General features: G+C 36.6%; 1 protein-coding gene across 1 annotated transcript in view; it reads left to right on the top strand.

Moving 5' to 3' along the window:
* The window catches only part of LOC103793784 (fibrous sheath-interacting protein 2), a 99277-nt gene that overhangs the window by 47243 nt on the left and 31657 nt on the right, over positions 1–20377 (top strand). The window contains 2 exon segments of the mRNA XM_035304896.3: positions 2106–2142; positions 10709–19586. Coding sequence (XP_035160787.3) covers positions 2106–2142; positions 10709–19586 — 8915 coding nt within the window.

The following is a 20377-nucleotide window of genomic DNA, read 5'->3' as shown; positions in this document are numbered from 1 at the left end:
TTCTTGTTTCTGTTCAGTTGTTTATATTTATAAAATAGAGATGAAAATTCAGTACCAAAGGAATGAAAATAAAGCAAATATAACAGCAGTGGGAGTAAAGTTGCAATAATTCAGCATTGCACTTAGGTGATGAGTAAGTGTGTATTACAGGGAAGGTATAAGGAGTAACAGAGTGAAGAAAGCACTAAATCTATTATCCTGAAGTCTGTGGTTAAAACTTGTAGTTTATTTATTGGATAATAGTCTGATGGTTTTTAATGCAGGTATAATGGTCAAATTAGCATATATAATGAGTAACTTTGACAATGATATATAGGAAAGATTGAAAGAAAGAAACTCAGAACCAGTTATTAAAGTCCATCAGTGTGGCCTGCACAAAGGCTTCATTTGGCATTAGAGAGAAGTAGGCACAGATCCAAAAGACTTTAAATAGGGATTTATTTATCAAATATTTATTGAGGACCTACTATGTTCAAACTATAATGCTAGATCTTAGGCAGGTACCAAGATAAAACTATGTTTCTACTATTTCAGGGTATTCTTTTTGAAGGATATTATGAAGCTGAAGAGAGGGGATAAAAATAAGACAAATTAAAACACCAAAACCTGTTGCTATTACCTAGGCTCACTGTTTTTCCTAAATAAGTGCTCTCTGGAATGCTGCAAGTTTTTAATTTTCTAGAGTTCCAGAAACTATAATTCTGGTCATTTTTCTTTTGCCAGTTCACTCATTATTTTTTGGAGGAATGAATATCAGAGATACTTACTCTGCCATTTCTTCTGATGCCATGGTTTATCTGGTTAAGAAAACTGTTTTCTAATAGTCATCAATAAACCTTTTTCAGTTTTCAGATTAAATTTACATGTAGGCCTTTGTACTTTGGTTCTGCATGCTTTTGGAGCAGAAAGTCTATTGGGAAGTGGTATCAATGAATACATAGAACTCCTTGAGTTATGTTTTATGCCAATGATATAATATGAAGAAAACAGAAAAATGAATCTGAATGCATTAGGTTGCAGAATATCTAAGAGAAACCTGTGGAAACTTGGGTTGACCTAAGAAACCAGATCCTAGAAAAACAAATGAGGGCAAATGATAGAGAACATATTACTGACATCAGCTTCCATGCTCCCAGTTGCATACTGCAAAAAGGTACTAAGGATAGACTAAAGATAGACTGTTGTCACAAAACGCATTTTATGAACTGAACCCAGTGAAGTTTTTCTTTTCCTGCCAAAATACAGGACGTAGTTTTTAGTCTGGCTATTTCTTAAAATTGAATTATAAACCTTGGGGAAAATTTAAATTTAATCATGTGGAGTACAGGCCTAAAAGGTGTGTACTTAAGAAAATAGAAAGAAAAAAACAGTTCAAATCAGCAAAAATATATGAAAATAAATCAGACTTCAGTTTTAGACCTCGTTTTAATAAATATTTATTTTATTTTCCATTATTTTTATGATTGAGCTATACTTTTTTTGCAGTTCAGAAAACTTTTTATTTCATTAGTGTGTGATGGTAAATGTAATAACACATGATAGAGTATTGTCATACACAGAAAAGGAATGCATCTAAATTGGTATTAAATATAGCTAGAAATCCATGATTTTAACACATAGTTATTGAATAATCATTTTCTTCCTACCATGGAATATGGGGAGGGAACGGCAGAACTACAGCATCTGAAAGAGTAAATAAATGACTATCAGAAAGTTCTGGTCATATGATTTGCTGCTCTGTCAGACATTTTAACAGTCAAAAGGAACTCATCTGCACCCTCCCCTGCCAATCCGATATCCTTTTTCAGAGAAACCAAGTGGGCATGGCTAAGGTGTGTTAGAAGAACAAAGATCAGAGAGGTACATTGTTTATGCTGCAGCTATAAGACTGTTCCCATGAGTAATAAAGTACATTTCTAAAACTAGAGGCCATTCTAAGGAGAAAGTAAAATAGGAGGATTGGAAAAAATGGTATATTCTTCATTTTGAATTTGTATAGAAAAACTCTTAGATACAACAAAATGATTCAATAATTAGAAATTTTAGAAATATGTTTTATAAATTCCTGACTCTGCAATAAAGAAATGATCAACTTTTCTCTACAGGCAACAGAATCCACCACAAAATTGCTTGCAAGAAAAAGTATGTACCATAAAATCCACTGATAAAGCAACAATATTAGTCATACTTTCTGATACATCATAATAGAATACATTTTGTTAACTAGAAAACTAGGAGTCATCCATTGATATTTGTTGGTCTTCTTCTTTGTCCTTTTTTCTTGTTTGAAGTTCCTTTTCAGTTAATATTTATGCTTTTCTGTGGTCCAAAGTTGTTATCAAAAATAATATTAGCCATGCAAGATAAAGTCTCATGGGTATAGAATGGTGAAATATTAAGGGACCTAGCCATCACAGGAAGAGAATCAAATACCACAAGCCTATTCTATCATGGGAAGCTATAATGATATGCCCTTGCAGATCTTGTTGGTGAACTCAGTAGTAGATGAGTTGAGATGCTTGGATCTGTCTTTAGCAGTTTTGTGAAAAGGGACCTCATCACATATGAGCTGAGACTTGGAACAGGCAAAGATAAGATAGTATATTTTTATGAGACCTAATTTGGATCTACACTGAACACTCAGGAAAGAGAAAGCATTTGAGGAACAATACATATTCTGGCACACTATTTAACATGGACACTTGCTCAATTCATAGAATATGCAGCAAATACAAAAGCTTTGACCCAAGGGAATATTTTTCAGTTTAATGTTGTAATAGAAAGAAAATGAAAACTGGGATTTCATCTATCATATTTCACTACAAAGAAAACTTTAGAAATAGATGCCTCTTTTACAGATTGAGGTTGGAATCGCTTTGCCACAACTAGCCTAAGAGTAATAATGTAGGTTATTGTTTATCAACTCTCGTAATAAGAAAAATAACATATTGAATGTCTTAGTTTATCATTTATATGTGTTGTAGTTGATTTAGAATAATTATCTTCTCTGTAAACATTTAGGTTTTATTCTTAAATATTTGATTTAGAGTGTATTTATTTAAAACAAGCATTTTTTTTTTAAATTTTTTATTGGATTTTAGGTTTTGGGGTACATGAGCAGAGCATGCAAGACAGTTGTGTAGGTACACACATGGCAGTGTGCTTTGCTTTCCTTTTCCCCTTCACCCACATTTGGTATTTCCCCCCAGGCTATCCCTCCCCAGCTCCCCCTCCCACTGGCCCTCCCCTTTCCCCCCCAATAGACCCCAGTGTTTAGTACTCCCCTCTCTGTGTCCATGTGTTCTCATTTTTCATCACCCGCCTATGAGTGAAAATATGCGGTGTTTCATTTTCTGTTCTCGTGTCAGTTTGCTGAGGATGATGTTCTCCAGATTCATCCATGTCCCTACAGACGACACAAACTCATCATTTCTGATTGCTGCATAATATTCCATGGTGTATATGTGCCACATTTTCCAATCCAGTCTATTATCAATGGGCATTTGGGTTGATTCCAGGTCTTTGCTATTGTAAACAGTGCTGCAATGAACATTCGTGTACATGTGTCCTTATAGTAGAACGATTTATAGTCTTTTGGATATATACCCAGTAATGGGATTGCTGGGTCAAATGGAATTTCTATTTCTAAGGCCTTGAGGAATCGCCACACTGTCTTCCACAATGGTTGAACTAATTTACACTCCCACCAACAGTATAAAAGTGTTCCTTTTTCTCCACATCCTCTCCAGCATCTGTTGTCTCCAGATTTTTTAATGATCGCCATTCTAACTGGTGTGAGATGGTATCTCAATGTGGTTTTGATTTGCATCTCTCTGATGACCAGTGACGATGAGCATTTTTTCATATGATTGTTGGCCTCATATATGTCTTCTTTCGTAAAGTGTCTGTTCATATCCTTTGCCCACTTTTGAATGGGCTTGTTTGTTTTTTTCCTGTAAATCTGATTGAGTTCTTTGTAAATTCTGGATATCAGCCCTTTGTCAGATGGGTAAACTGCAAACATTTTTTCCCATTCTGTTGGTTGCCGATCCACTCTAGTGACTGTTTCTTTTGCCGTGCAGAAGCTGTGGAGTTTCATTAGGTCCCATTTGTCTATTTTGGCTTTTGTTGCCAATGCTTTTGGTGTTTTGTTCATGAAGTCCTTGCCTACTCCTATGTCCTGGATAGTTTTGCCTAGATTTCCTTCTAGGGTTTTTATCTTGCCAGGTCTTATGTTTAAGTCTTTAATCCATCTGGAGTTAATTTTAGTGTGAGGTGTCAGGAAGGGGTCCAGTTTCTGCTTTCTGCACATGGCTAGCCAGTTTTCCCAACACGATTTGTTAAACAGGGAATCCTTTCCCCCTTGCTTGTTTTTGTCAGGTTTATCAAAGATTGTATAGTTGTAGATATGTTGTGTTGCCTCCGGTGCCTCTGTTTTGTTCCATTGGTCTATATCTCTGTTTTGGTACCAGTACCATGCTGTTTTGATTACTGTAGCCTTGTAGTATCGTTTGAAATCCGGTAGTGTGATGCCCCCCGCTGTGTTCTTTTTGCTTAGAATTGACTTGGCTATGTGGGCTCTCTTTTGGTTCCATATGAAGTTCATGGTGGTTTTTTCCAGTTCTGTGAAGAAAGTCAATGGTAGCTTGATGGGGATAGCGTTGATTCTGTAAATTACTTTGGGCAGTATAGCCATTTTCACGATATTAATTCTTCCTAACATGAACATGGAATGTTTCTCCATCTGTTTGTGTCCTTTCTGATTTCGTTGAGGAGTGGTTTGTAGTTCTCCTTGAAGAGGTCCCTTCCGTTCCTTGTGAGTTGTATTCCAAGGTATTTTATTCTTTTTGTAGCAATTGTGAATGGCAGTTCGTTCTTGATTTGGCTTTCTTTAAGTCTGTTATTGGTGTAGACGTATGCTTGTGATTTTTTGCACATTGATTTTATATCCTAGACTTTGCTGAAGTTTCTTATCAGTTTCAGGAGTTTTTGGGCTGAGGCGATGGGGTCTTCTAGGTATACTATCATGTCGTCTGCAAATAGAGACAATTTGGCTTCCACCTTTCCTGTTTGAATACCCTTTATTTCTTTTTCTTGCCTGATTGCTCTGGCTAGAACTTCCAGTACTATATTGAATAGGAGTGGTGAAAGAGCGCATCCTTGTCTAGTGCCAGATTTCAAAGGGAATGCTTCCAGTTTTTGCCCATTCAGTATGATATTGGCTGTTGGTTTGTCAATAAAATAGCTTTTATTACTTTGAGATACGTTCCATCGATACCGAGTTTATTGAGGGTTTTTAGCATAAAGGGCTGTTGAATTTTGTCAAATGCCTTCTCTGCGTCGATTGAGATAATCATGTGGTTTTTGTTTTTGGTTCTGTTTATGTGGTGAATTATGTTTATAGACTTGCATATGTTGAACCAGCCTTGCATCCCCGGGATGAATCCTACTTGATCATGGTGAATAAGTTTTTTGATTTGCTGTTGCATTCGGCTTGCCAATATTTTATTGAAGATTTTTGCATCTATGTTCATCATGGATATTGGCCTGAAGTTTTCTTTTCTTGTTGGGTCTCTGCCGGGTTTTGGTATCAGGATGATGTTGGTCTCATAAAATGATTTGGGAAGGATTCCCTCTTTTTGGATTGTTTGAAATAGTTTTAGAAGGAATGGTACCAGCTCCTCTTTGTGTGTCTGGTAGAATTTGGCTGTTAACCCATCTGGACCTGGGCTTTTTTTGAGTGGTAGGCTCTTAATTGCTGCCTCGACTTTTGACCTTGTTATTGGTCTATTCATAGTTTCAACTTCCTCCTGGTTTAGGCTTGGAAGGACACAGGAGTCCAGGAATTTATCCATTTCTTCCAGGTTTACTAGTTTATGTGCATAGAGTTGTTCGTAATATTCTCTGATGATGGTTTGAATTTCTGTGGAATCTGTGGTGATTTCCCCTTTATCATTTTTTATTGCATCTATTTGGTTGTTCTCTCTTTTCTTTTTAATCAATCTGGCTAGTGGTCTGTCTATTTTGTTGATCTTTTCAAAAAACCAGCTCTTGGATTTATTGATTTTTTGAAGGGTTTTTCGTGTCTCAATCTCCTTCAGTTCAGCTCTGATCTTAGTTATTTCTTGTCTTCTGCTGGGTTTTGAGTTTTTTTGATCTTGCTCCTCTAGCTCTTTCAATTTTGACGATAGGGTGTCAATTTTGGATCTCTCCATTCTCCTCATATGGGCACTTATTGCTATATACTTTCCTCTAGAGACTGCTTTAAATGTGTCCCAGAGGTTCTGGCATGTTGTGTCTTCGTTCTCATTGGTTTCAAAGAACTTCTTTATTTCTGTCTTCATTTCATTGTTTACCCAGTCAACATTCAAGAGCCAGTTGTTCAGTTTCCATGAAGCTGTGCGGTTCTGGGTCGGTTTCTGAATTCTGAGTTCTAACTTGATTGCACTATGGTCTGAGAGGCTGTTTGTTATGATTTCAGTTGTTTTGCATTTGTTGAGCAGTGCTTTACTTCCAATTATGTGGTCAATTTTAGGGTAAGTGTGATGTGGTGCTGAGAAGAATGTGTATTCTGTGGATTTGGGGTGGAGAGTTCTGTAAATGTCTATCAGGTTTGCTTGCTCCATGTCTGAGTTCAAGCCCTGGATATCCTTGTTGATTTTCTGTGGTTGATCTGTCTAATATTGACAGTGGAGTATTAAAGTCTCCCACTATTATTGTGTGGGAGTCTAAGTCTCTTTGTAAGTTATTAAGAACTTGCCTTATGTATCTGGGTGCTCCTGCATTGGGTCCATATATGTTCAGGATTGTTAGTTATTCTTGTTGTATCGATCCTTTTACCATTATGTAATGGCCTTCTTTGTCTCTTTTGATCTTTGTTGCTTTAAAGTCTATTTTATCAGAGATGAGAATTGCAACTCCTGCTTTTTGTTGCTCTCCATTTGCTTGGTAAATCTTCCTCCATCTCTTTATTTTGAGCCTTTGTGTATCCTTGCATGTGAGATGGGTTTCCTGGATACAGCACACTGCTGGGTTTTGGCTTTTTATCCAATTTGCCAGTCTGTGTCTTTTGATTGGTGCATTTAGTCCATTTACATTTAGGGTTAATATTGTTATGTGTGAATTTGATACTGCCATTTTGATGCTAAGTAGCTGTTTTGCCTGTTAGTTGTTGTAGATTCTTCTTTATGTTGGTGCTCTTTAGCATTTAGTGTGATTTTGGAATGGCTGGTACTGGTTGTTCCTTTCTATGTGTAGTGCCTCTTTCAGGAGCTCTTGTAAAGCAGGCCTGATGGTGACAAAATCTCTGAGTACTTGCTTGTTGGCAAAGGATTTTATTTTTCCTTCACTTCTGAAGCTCAGTTTGGCTGGATACGAAATTCTGGGTTGAAAGTTCTTTTTTTTAAGAATGTTGAATATTGGCCCCCACTCTCTTCTGGCTTGTAGTGTTTCTGCCGAGAGATCTGCTGTGAGTCTGATGGGCTTCCCTTTGTGGGTGACCCGACCTTTCTCTCTGGCTGCCCTTAGTATTTTCTCCTTTATTTCAACCTTGTTGAATCTGACGATTATGTGCCTTGGGGTTGCTCTTCTTGCGGAATATCTTTGTGGTGTTCTCTGTATTTCCTGCAATTGAGTGTTGGCTTTTCTTGCTAGGTGGTGGGAAATTTTCCTGGATGATGTCCTGAAGAGTATTTTCCAGCTTGGATTCATTCTCTTCATCCTCTTCTGGTACACCTATCAAACATAGGTTAGGTCTTTTCACATAGTCCCACATTTCTTGGAGACTTTGTTCATTCCTTTTTGCACTTTTTTCTCTAATCTTGGTTTCTCATTTTATTTCATTCAGTTCGTCTTCGACTTCAGATATTCTTTCTTCTGCTTGGTCAATTCGGCTATTGAAACTTGTGCATGCTTCGCAAAGTTCTCGTATTGTGTTTTTCAGCTCCTTTAATTCATTCATATTTCTCTCTAAGTTATCCATTCTTGTTATCATTTCTCCATATCTTTTTTCAAGTTCCTTAGTTTCTTTGCATTGTTTTAATACATGTTCTTTTAGCTCACAAAAGTTTCTCATTATCCACCTTCTGAAGTCTAATTCCGTCATTTTGTCACAGTCATTCTCCATCCAGCTTTGCTCCCTTGCTGGTGAGGAGTTTTGTTCCTTTCTAGGAGGCGAGGTGTTCTGGTTTCGGGTGTTTTCCTCCTTTTTTCGCTGGTTTCTTCCCATGTTTGTGGATTTATCCACTTGTTGTCTGCGTAGTTGCTGACTTTTCGATTGGGTCTCTGAGTGGACACCCAGATTGTTGATGATGAAGTATTTCTGTTACTTGGGTTTCTTCTACCAGTCTAGCCCCTTCGCTGTACAACTGCTGAGGTCCACTCCAGGCCCTGCTTGTCTGGGGTGTACCTCTAGCAGCTGTGGCACAGTGAGGGATGCTACCCATTTCTTTTTCTGCTATCTTTGTCCCAGGATGATGCCTGCCAAATGTCAGTCTTTTGGATTTAGAGGGGTCAGGGAGCTGCTTGAGGAGACAGTCTGTACTTTATAGGAGCTCAATTGCTGAGCTGTGAGCTGTGTTGTCCATTCAGGGCTGTTAGGCTGCTATGTTTGATTCTGCTGCAACAGAGCTCATTAAAAAAACCCTTTTTTTCTCAAATGCTCTGTGTTCGGGGGTTCGGGCTTTATTTTTCGATGTCCACTGAGGTGTTCTGCCCAGCTAGGAGGCAGATTAGCCACTGTTTGCCTGCCACGCCCTGCGGCGGAGTCTCTTCGTTGTAGCGGGTTGCCTCAGCAACGGCAGGCTGCGTCAGCAGTGGGCGTGTATCTCAGTAGGGACGGGTTGCCTCGGCAACGGCTGGCTGCGTCGGCAGTGGGCGTGTATCTCAGTTGGGGCGGGTTGCCTCAGTAATGGTGGATGCCCCTCCCCCACAGAGCGTCTCGCACCGCCTGCCCGGGGATTGTTTGAAATCGCGGTTTTGTTCGTCCCACTGGGCTACCCCGAACGCTCTGTCCCTGCAATCCCCTGGGCTGGCCCCCTGTCCAAGTCTCGTTCAGTCTCAAGTCCAGCCCTCTCAAGTCTCAGGTTGCCAGTTCAACAGGGCACCCGGACAAGCGCGCCCTGTGGGGAGCGCTGGGGTGGCCGGCCACTGCCACCCCGGCTGCCGGCTTCGCCAGGTAGAGGTACTGCCTGGCGTCCCGCGTCTCCTTTATACTTGGGAGTTTCCCCATTCCGTGGGCAACAAAGATCAATCTGGAAATGCAGCTGCGACTCACCTCTCCGCGGATTCGACGAGAGCTCCAATCCTGGGTTGTTCTCACAGCGCCATCTTGAGTCCTCTCCCAAGACAAGTATTTTATAACAAACTGTCATCTCAAAATATGTGTCATAACCACTAACCCATTGCTTATACAATAAGTTAAAAAATATTGGGGGTATATTTGGGGATTACAGCTGAGTAAAATGGCCTTTCCTCAGGTGCTCCTCAAATGCTTTGAAATGAGCCATGAGGGAGTGTGGCATATACATGTTAACTTTTCTTTGAATGTTTCTCTGAAATATGAGTAATTTCAGACTAATTTAGGCAATATTTTGGGTGTGAGCAGCCTAGTTACAGGAATCTTATTTACACGAAGACCTACACATCAGCCTTCTAAGCTTTGCTGCCAATTACTTGTGTTTACAGCCTGTATGCTTTAAGAGTTTTAACAATTTAAAAACAGTACTACTTTATTATAAGTAAGATGAGTTTTGTAAGCACAAAATGCATTTGCGGTTGGTAAGTAGAGGTTTATAGAACTCTACAGATGCATTTGTTTCTATCCATGGTCCAGCACAAATCTATGACAGCACTATTGGTCACTAAGGAAATGGTTATTCAAATCTGGTTCTTAGTTCCAGCTCAGTAATAGTCTAACTTTCTTAATCTTGCTCAGCTCTCCCTACTCTTTGAGTCACAAATCTAGCTTGACTTTTATGTTCTATCTAAATTAATGTGTTACCTTACTTTATTATCTGTTCTCAGCTTTCCTATCTAAGGCAATTTGTATTTACACTTGTTTGTTGGGCAAAAAGCCTGTTAATCTATATAAAGCATGAACTTTTATTTTTGCCTATCAAATAATTCTTAATAATTAACTTTAATCATTTCTATAGATATAGATAGACTACAGGCTCACCCTTTCAGCAGGGACTGGAAGAGAGAATGATTTGTGTTCCCTCCCCATATCTCAGTTAGACAGATGCTTCTGAAAGCAACCAATATTTTGGCTGCATCTGTTTTGAGAAATATTTTATTACAAATATTTAATGATCTTAAAAATTAGCTGGATCATAAAGATTACATGTTTTCTTTCCAAAATATTTGCATGCTGTGTGCCTATACAACAATTTGGTAATTTTTTTAAACAAAAAATCATTTATCCTGATAATAAATGCCAAGGGAAAAAGAAACTTCTGAGAGACTGTGAATAAAATAAATCTTAAACACAAAAAAAAATACTTCAGTATATTGCAGAATAAACAAACTAGAAATTCGTCTGAAATTCTAAATTTCTAATCTTTTTTTTTAACTATTTTCTTTCATAAACCATATGGGTTTTCCACCTATACGTTGCTTGATATAAAAATTCGATGTTACCTGCTGTCTCCAAAACATAGAGTAAGTTGTTATATGACTTTGTTTTCATCCCTGCTTACTTCATTTCTAGGTAACTTCTGAAGAACTGATTATTATAATTCAGAATATAATGACCTGGGTTGTGGCTACAGTGACTAGCATATTGTACCCAGCCATCACAAAGTATGAAGAAAGATTGAGAAATAATACATACCCAGCGTCCGATAACTCCATCCTCTCTTCAGATAGTTCAAGTTTCTGTAGCACATGCAGTGAAGACTTTGCAGATAGAACCTACACATCTTCAACAACTAAAACATTTCAGGCAGAACCCTGTGCATTTGCAGTTGACCTGTCAGTAAGGAGACCAACCACACCAATAAAACTTTCTCCTGCACATAAGGAAAGAACTGTTGTCGGGAAAACCTATCATGCAAAAGGACAATCTATAACTTCTACACTTAAATATAATAAAAGCAACGTGCTATGTTCATACCCTAAGCTCAGAAGTTGTAAATCAGATAGTCATCTTTTAGCATCATTTGAAACAAGCACAACAAAGTCTAAGGATGCTACTACTGAAACAGATAGCCTAGGGAGTTCACTGATTTGTGATAAAAAAGCAAAAGCCATAGATGAAATGAAGAATTTAAAAAATGTTTTTGTTAACTTTAAATGTCACTTGAAAGAGAAAACTAAAGTGATTTTAGAAAGCATCTTTCGTGAAATAATATCTGATTTAACCCAGGCCATTCCCTCTCTCTCTTCTGTTACTGCTGAAGTTTTTGTTGAACAATGTGAAGGTGAAAAAGAAGACTTGCCCTCCAATGTTGATATTTGCTCAGTTGCTTCTGAGATTGTGGAAAATATGCTTGAGAAGTTAGAGTCTGCAGTGGATAAAAAATGTGTTGAGATGTTTTCACAAGATGTACCAGTCAACATTAAACCAAGCTTAACAGCCAGTGATGAACATCTCCCATCATCAAATAAAAAACCTTTGACTGATTCAATGCCTTGTACTTTGGACCCGATGTATGATATTGCAGAGGACATGGTGCATGCCATTTTAGAAAAGCTGATGTCTCTTACTTCTTCTAAGCGAAATGAATTTCTTCTACTTAAAGATTCGACTAAGCTTTCCTGCCAGCAACATAAGACAGACCCAGTATGTATGTTCCTTCAGAGAGCTGGCAAAAATAAATCTAGTCTTGAATCTGACGCAGCTAGTTTAACTGTCAATGAAGAAATACAAAATTTACTATCAAATATTTTTTCCCAGTCCTCTTTGATTGGTTATATAGAGGAAGCAATTAGTGCTATACTAGGTTATATACAAACTGAACTAAATAATGAGAGAATTATTGCATCTGAAGAAACAGTAGTACTCCTTCAGCTACTTGATGATATCCTTGCTCAGCTCCATCAGGAACCAGCAAAGAAAAATTTTCAAAAATGTAGACAACCTAGAATAAGTAGTCCTTCTGACACCAAAGAAAAGTACAGACTCGCTGGCACTAGATTATCTAATAGTCCTAGGTCTAGAAGACCATTTCTACCTATAAATGTTCCAGGCATACTTCTTTATTCTGAAGATGAGGAGATAGACAATATTGTAAAAACTGTGCTTGATTCAGTTTTCAAAGATGAAAAAGCAAAATCACAAGAACAGATTCCTGATAATTCATTTACAAAGGGAAACACTTGTTTTGAATACAAAAGAAATACCAAACCACCTACAAAGCCTGTTTCTAGAAGCCAAGTTGCATTTCCTGATTGGGAATTAAAGACTGAGCCACCATCTCTTAATCATAATGATACTTTAAAGAAAAAACTTTGTTTGAATAAAGTTATTTTGACCTTCAGCCAAGACCAAAAGCATCAAATACAAAAGGCTTCAGAAAACATAGTCACAAGTGTTTTAAAAGAAATGCTCACGGACGTATCTTCTGTTCCTCCTGGTCATTTCAACAGCAAAACTGGCAATGAAGCTTCAGTTCTTGCTTCACAAAAGCCTCAAGGACTGTCACATCAAGAATGGATAGACCAGCTGTTTTCTGTTTCAGAAATCAACACAGTGGCTCAAGAAATAAAAGATTCTGTGTCGAACATACTTCATAAGGCACCAAACTACATTTCCAATACCACTAAAAGTTGCATTTCATCATCAGTTCATCAGACTTCCTTAGATAGTTCTGACACTGCACATGGAGGCAAAGAAGCACCAAATAAATGTTCATTAAAAACATGGTTTGACAGTGAAAAGAAAATGCAATATTTATCTTCATTCAATATTGATTCTGAAAAGCCTTCCTGGTTAAAATCTGGAGAAAGTGAACTTAAACCTGTAGATGACATTAATGATAAGATCATTCACACAATATTTAAAAGACTAAAGTTATTTATTTGTCCAAAATTGCATATGGGCTTCAAATCTTTACTACAATCTCAACTTAGTAAGTACACAGCTAAAATAGTGAACATTGTTTTATGTGCTATCCAGAATGAACTGGAACTCCGTAAGAAAAACCTAAATTTTATGGAGATTGACCATACCAAATCTCTTATAGCTAATACTAATAAAAAATTAGAATCTCTTGTCACAAGTATTGATGATGACATTTTGGCAAGTCCATTATTAACATGTATTTATGATATGTTATCCAGCAAAAATGCAGATCAAAGAAACATTTCACTTTCTTCATGTATGCAAAAGTCTGCAAATGACAGTGTTGATGAACAAAGCATTTTGCCAAATAGGCAGGATAAAAAATCTTTTCACAAATATATGGCTACTCCTTGTGCTCTCCACAGTGTCAATGATGAAAAAGGTACTCAAAATAATGCAAAATTGGAAGTGTTAGATAGAATTGGGGAAACACTACATGAAATGTTAAGCAAGCTCCTGGGAAGCCAAGAGACTACCAATAAGAATCAGAAAATGGCTGCTGCATTGCAGTGTAATATTCAGTTAATTTCCAAAGCAATTTTTGATTATATCCTTGCAAAATTATCTGGTATTGACATGGATACCAGTTTTGCAAGTTGTGGATTAAAAGCCATCTCAGAGTCTCTTGACATTGACAACCCATCATTTGCTTCAATTATTGAGAAAATGGCCAAATCTACCAAAATAATCTCCAGCATAGTTTCCAAAATGGTTCAGGAGGGCAATAAAGAGGGAACTCAAAGTAAAGCAAAACCTGTTGCTCCTGTGTCTTCCAAAGCAGAGAGCCCAAAAGAAATGCATCCAAATAAACTGAAAGCTGTAGCTTCAGACATTCTTAATATGGTTTTTGCTAAACTGAAAGGGTTTGCCGATGGATATTTAGAAATTCTGGATGCTATTAATGATGAAAATAAGAAAAGCAATAAGATGGGCTGGGAATGTGAAAGCACCAATATTTTCAGAGACACACATGAAGAATCATTTTTGTCTGCTTTATACACACCTGCAAAGAAGGTATCAAGTGCTATCTTGAAGGCTATTCAAACAGAATTAAATGTGACTTCATCGGACTTGAGGACAAGTGTAAAATCCCTACCACCTGAGACTCAGATTCTTACGGATGTAGTCAAATTAATTTTAGATGCACTATCTTCAGATATGTTTAATGAAACTGAATCCAAAGAGGGAGGCATTGAAACTTATCGATACAGGCCAACATATGGAAGTCTTCCTGGAGGAGCTGAATCAGATTCATTTCTAGAAGATGAGGCATATACAGAGAAAAAAATTACTGATGATAGATCACTACAAAGAGAAGAAACGAACACACATTCTCTTAAACAATGGGCTCTAGAAAAAACCTTAAACAAAATTGAAGTAAAACTCAAAGAACCAAATATATCTCCAATTGCTCCCATCATGAGAAATATTTTGAATGAAATTTTTCAAAGTACTTTAATCAATCAATTAAATGTGCTTTCTCTCTCCCACTCTCATTTTAATGGCATGCCTCACAATGTTGATGCGCCAGTTGCCCAAACACCTGTTCAATGTATGGATAAAATGATGGATCCTTTAATTTCTGAAGCAGATATAACCATAGTAACAGAAAATATTGTTAAAACTGTATTTCACAAACTTTATTCAGCTGCCATGACAGAAAGAAATGTAAGGAAAAATAGGTATAAAACTATGAATTTTTCAGCAAATATTTCTTTTCATGAACACACCTATGAAGGAAAGTCCTCTGTCACTGCATTGGATAAAAATCCATGTGCTTTTCAGTCTAGATTCAGTGTAGCTGACAAAGAGGCAAAGGTAAATGTAGTTGAAGATATTGTACAGGCAATATTAACAAATTTGGAAACGTTTGCTACTTCCAAAGTAAAATCTCTCTTTTGTTCCCAAGTCAACATTACAGTTCCAGTGGCCTTACCTATTCAACAAGATCAGAGTACATTGAGCAAAGCATTATCAGCCAAAGATCCATATTCTGATGAGCAGTTTTCCTATTGCTCAGTAGATTATACTAAGTCAGGAGAGACCAACTTGTGCCAACTGTCTTTGTCTAAATTAAATACTTATGCACAACAAGTGGCTAGAAAAAATTTACAAGAAATTAAACATGAATTAGATAAAGAAAAGGAAAATCATTTCTTAACTCACGACATTGGGATTTCTAAAAGTATTGCAAGTCAAATTGTTAACACAGTGTTAGACATTATATCATGTAAAGGCAAGTGTAACAAAAACAGTTCTGATAATGAGATTGATTTGGATCAGCAAAAAGGTGTTATTGAAAAGCTGCTCAATAAAACCGAATATCAAAAAGCACTTCAGTTTCAAATACAAGCTACAATTGAAGGAATCTTATGTGATATTTATGAGAAAACCCTGTTTCAGAATAATCTGTCATTTGCCACACCCACTCTGAAATGTAGTACAGCTGATAAATATTCAAAAGAAAGTTCTGAAATGTTCATGGAAGGTGCAAATAAGTTTATTCCTAAGCTTTCAGTTCCTAAATCAGATGTCATTTTGATATCCAATGATATCGTGAATATTGTTCTTCATAATCTCAGTTCTGCTGTCATGCTTATCATAAATGCAAAGAATCCTACTTCTGCAACATTGCCCCTGACCTTTCCGGATATGTTTCCAAAAATAGACTGTCAACAACCTCTTAGGGGGTCAAAAACTGAAAGAAAAACAGAGTGTTATTCATATTCAAGAAATCAGAAATCAGCTTATGCTGATGATAATCATTTAACTGTAGTAGAGAAAGAAGACATCCAGAAATTTGCTGCTGATTCATGTGAAGAAAATGCTAACTTCATTACTAAAACTATTTTTAATCGTTTAGAATCTTTTGCCACAAAAAGAGTTGATTCATTAATTGCCCTTGCTTTCCAACATAAAGAAAAGTCATTTGTTATCCCAGAATTGGAAAATTGTAAACAAAATGACAGCATCTTTTATGATTCAAGCCAAGTGGAATCAGATGTGAATGTCCTGAAAATATCAGCAACTGAAACCAATCTTAGCCAAGAGCTCACAGATTTCACTTTTGCCAGTCATGGAGAAAAACTTGGATCCACAATTCACCTATCACAAGCTAGCCTTAAGACATATGCTGACATCATTGCCAATGCCATTTTGAAGCTTATTCAAAATGATTTAGACTTAGAAATTCAAAAGATATATTCATATTCAAACAATATTTTGTTCGAAGAAAACATCATTGTGAGTGCAATTGTTGACAGTATGTTAAAGACGTTAGATGATAAAAGATCTGTAAAGGAAATTGGTTTCAATTCAAAAGATAATCCTAACGTCTCACAGTTAACTTTATCAAATGAAATATTGCTGGGGCACAAAGAGAAGCAAATAAATACCAAACAATCTCTGTTTACAAAGTATCCATTAGAACAAAACCAACTGATATTGGAAAACAAAAGCCAGATAATTGTTTTGGAAGAAATATTTATGAGAAATGGAGAATCAAAACACAAAGAAAAAGTTGAACTGCTCAGTGCAGTGGAAGAACTTTTGAATAAGTTGTATCAAAGAATAATGGAAGTCATAGGCTATTTGCCTCCATTTAATGAAACTTCTCACTTTATATCTAATTCTAAAATTAAAACACTAGACACAACACAGAAGAACAGTTTTCAATCACATATTAACAGTGTAGCAAATGACATAGTTGAAAGTGTTTTGGGGAAAATGTACTTGGTAGTTGTGACATCATTATATGAAAATAAAAGTAGGAGAGAAGTTGAAACATCTGACTGCAATGATTCCTTACCAATGAAACCATTAAGGTTTAGAGAAACTAAACAAGCAGGAAAAATAAATAATTCCCCTAAATATGTGATACCACAGGCTTTTTCTTATGCAGACAATCAAAATATCTCTGTAATGGAAAGCACATTTTTGCCATATTTACCATTGCAAGTGAAGAAAGACTTAATTCAAATGGTTCTCAATAAGATTACAAATTTTGTCTCACTTCATCTAGAAGAGAGTTTGTCCCCTGAACATTGTGCTGATAAGTTGAAGCTTTTAAGGCCACACACTTTTAAGGTCAACCCTAAGGACAGCCCTAAGCCATGCTTTCAAGCAAATTCAAAAGCAAGATCAAAAATTACCACTTTGCCTAAATTTACAAAAAAAGCACACTTAGGACTGAGTGCTGCTAAGGCCAAAAGCAAAACCAAGTTAGGTCTTAGAGAGGAGACCCCAAAGGACAGCCAATCCAAAACTGCCATTGGGTTGTCACACATCATGTCAACTGGAGACGCCAAAAACTTACTAGATGCAAAATTGCCCACTTCAGAACTAAAAATATATGCCAAAGATATAATAATTAATATCCTGGAAACAATTGTGAAGGAATTTGAAAAGGTAAAGCAAACCAAAGCCTTACCATGTGATCAAATCATAGCAGCAGGTAAAATAGTTAATACAGTTTTGCAAGAATTATATGTTACAAATAACTGCAATTTGGCTTATCCAATCAAATCCTCACATCTCAAACTTTCACAGGGGAATATAAGCCCAGGATCCCTTGTGAAACAAGAATGTTTTTACTTGGAGAACGTTTCTTCACAGCTAGAATACATTTTTCCTAGAGAAGGTATATTTAAAAAATTGTTTGAGAAGTGGCAAACAGAATCAAATGACAAGGAAAATGAAAAGTGTAAGCTACTGATGATAGCCGAAAATGTTTTGAATGAAATTTCAATAAAAGCAAACGAATTAGTATATTCTCTTTCACTTTTAAATTTGCCACCTCTTGAGAATTGTGAAAGCAGGCTATATAATCATCTTAAAGGAGCTTCTACTGGAGCTGAGGATAGCAAAGCACAAATTAATATGTTTGGAAGAGAAATTGTTGAAATGCTATTTGAAAAATTACAGCTATGCTTTCTGTCCCAAATTCCAACTCCAGATAGTAAAGAGACTCTAGCAGACAGTAAAGAATACATTACAGCTAAAAATAAATATGGTTTTCCAAACAAGCATAGCCTCAGAAGTTTACCAATCTATAACACAAAGACAGAAGACCAAAGTTCTATGGGCTCTAGCAACCACATTGTTCAAGAGATTGTAGAAAGGGTTTTAAACATGTTAGAGTCATTTGTAGACTTGCAGTTTAAACCTATCTCCAAATATGAGTTTTCTGAAATTGTGAAAATGCCTATAGAAAATCTTTTTTCTACCCAACAGAAACTATTAAACAAAGAAATGTTGCCAAAATTACAACCACTTAAAGTGTTTCCTGATGAATCCAAGTCAAATACTATTATTTTTAAGGAAAACATACAGGATATCCTTCTACGGATTCATTCATTCCATTCACAATTACTGACATATGCTGTTAATATCATCATTGACATGCTTGCTGTAATTAAGAACAAGCTAGACAATGAAATAAGCCAAATGGAACCATCTTCAATTAACATATTGAAAGAGAACATTGTAGCAAGTGAGATCATTGGCGCACTAATACACCAGTGTACTTATTTCAATGAGTCTTTGAAACAAAACCCTTCAAAGGAAAGTTTATTCCATGGTGCTGAAAATGCCTACGTTGTTAATCAGCTTGTATTAGCAACTAATATGAAAACATTCACCTCAAAGTTAAAGGAAGGTGGTTTGGGGATTCATCCTTCACAAGTGACTATAACTGACTTTATGTTTTGTTCAGATGAAGATATGAAAGAAAAGTACAGGGTTTTATCAAATTTACCCACCTCTGTCAGATCCTCTGTAGAAGACAGATTTAAAAACTCAGAGCCAACGAAAAGGCCTGATTCAGAAACTATGCCATCATGTTCTAGAAACAAAGTACAAGACCACAGCCCAAGGAAATCTAACTTTGGTCATTTTGATGAGATCACGAAAGAAAATAACTCCCTCCCTGAAGGCAGTATCTCACAAAAGCTGTTTAGGAAAGCAAGCAGCTCCACAGAAACATCGTTAAAGCAAGTCTTGTCATTCAGAGAAATGGGAAAAGGTGAAAATCTAAGAGCGTTTCATTATGATACCCTAAAACCAGTTGTTGAACCAAATCAAATTCAGACAACCGTTTCTCCACTCAAAATATGTTTAGCTGCAGAAAATATTGTCAATACTGTGCTATCCAGCTGTGGCTTTCCAAGTCAACCACGCACTAATGAGAATATGGAAATAATGAAGCCATTTTTCATATCAAAACAAAGCTCTTTATCTGAAGTATCTGGAGGACAAGAGAGTAAGGAAAAAAGTGTTCTTAGAATGCAGGATAAAATAATCAGCTATATATCTGAAGAAGAAAACAAAAACCTTGAAGCCAGCAGGGAAGATTCTTCTTTCCTGCAGAAATTGAGAAAAAAGAATTACCCAAACATAGAGACTCTGAAAGAAGTTGAAGTCTTTACTTTTGCAGATCATGAACTGGGTCCCAATGAAGTTCATCTGATAGCAAGACATGTCACCACATCTGTGGTCACATATTTGACGAACTTTGAAACTAGAGGTAAGCGAGAAAGAACTTAGACTAAAAGTTGTCATGATTTAGAAATAAAACTAATAAAAGCTATGTTTAAAGGATCTCCTGTCTAAAAAGCTGTATTCAACATTTTTATGAAAATAGTCTTGGAGATAGATGACTACTGGGTTGCATTTTAATTTTATTTTAAGTATTATTTTATTTTATTTAGAAATAGTGTCTCAGTCACTGAGGCTAGAATACAGTGGCATGATCATTGCTCCCTGCGGCCTTGAACTCCTGGGCTGAAGAGATCCTCTCATCGCAGCCTTCCCCCAAAATACCTGGGACCACAGAGCATGCCACTGAACTCTAAGTTTTTAAAATATTTTTGTAGAGACAGGTTATTGCTATACTGCACAGGCTGGACTCAAATTCCTGGCTTCAAGTGATTCTTTTTTCCCAGCCCCTCAAAGTGTTGGGATTACAAGCGTGAGCTACCATGCTCGGCCTCAAGTGTTTTTTAATCTATCACAATGCAAATAAATAAATAATTCAGTGTTTGCAGGGTTTGAATTTGAAGGATGTGTTGCTCAGTTTTCTCTATCTGCAAATGAGAGAAAATGAGACAATTTTAAAGCAGGAGATTTTGGCTGAGTACGAGGTAAAACTTTGGAAGTGTTTTTAAAAATTCTTGCACATAACTTTTTTATAATCACATGGCATGTACAGTTAACTGATTGAAAGTCATTTCATTTCTTTTCAAGGGTTATCATTGAAGGCTTTGCTACTGTTATTCATAGTTTAAAAGAATAGTAGAATTAAATATCTTGTTTTGT

Source organism: Callithrix jacchus, chromosome 6, assembly GCF_049354715.1.
Source record: "Callithrix jacchus isolate 240 chromosome 6, calJac240_pri, whole genome shotgun sequence".
In the NCBI taxonomy this organism is placed as follows: Eukaryota; Metazoa; Chordata; class Mammalia; order Primates; family Cebidae; genus Callithrix; species Callithrix jacchus.
The sequence above is the reverse complement of the archived record's forward strand: the minus strand, read 5'-3'. Positions and strand labels throughout refer to the sequence as shown.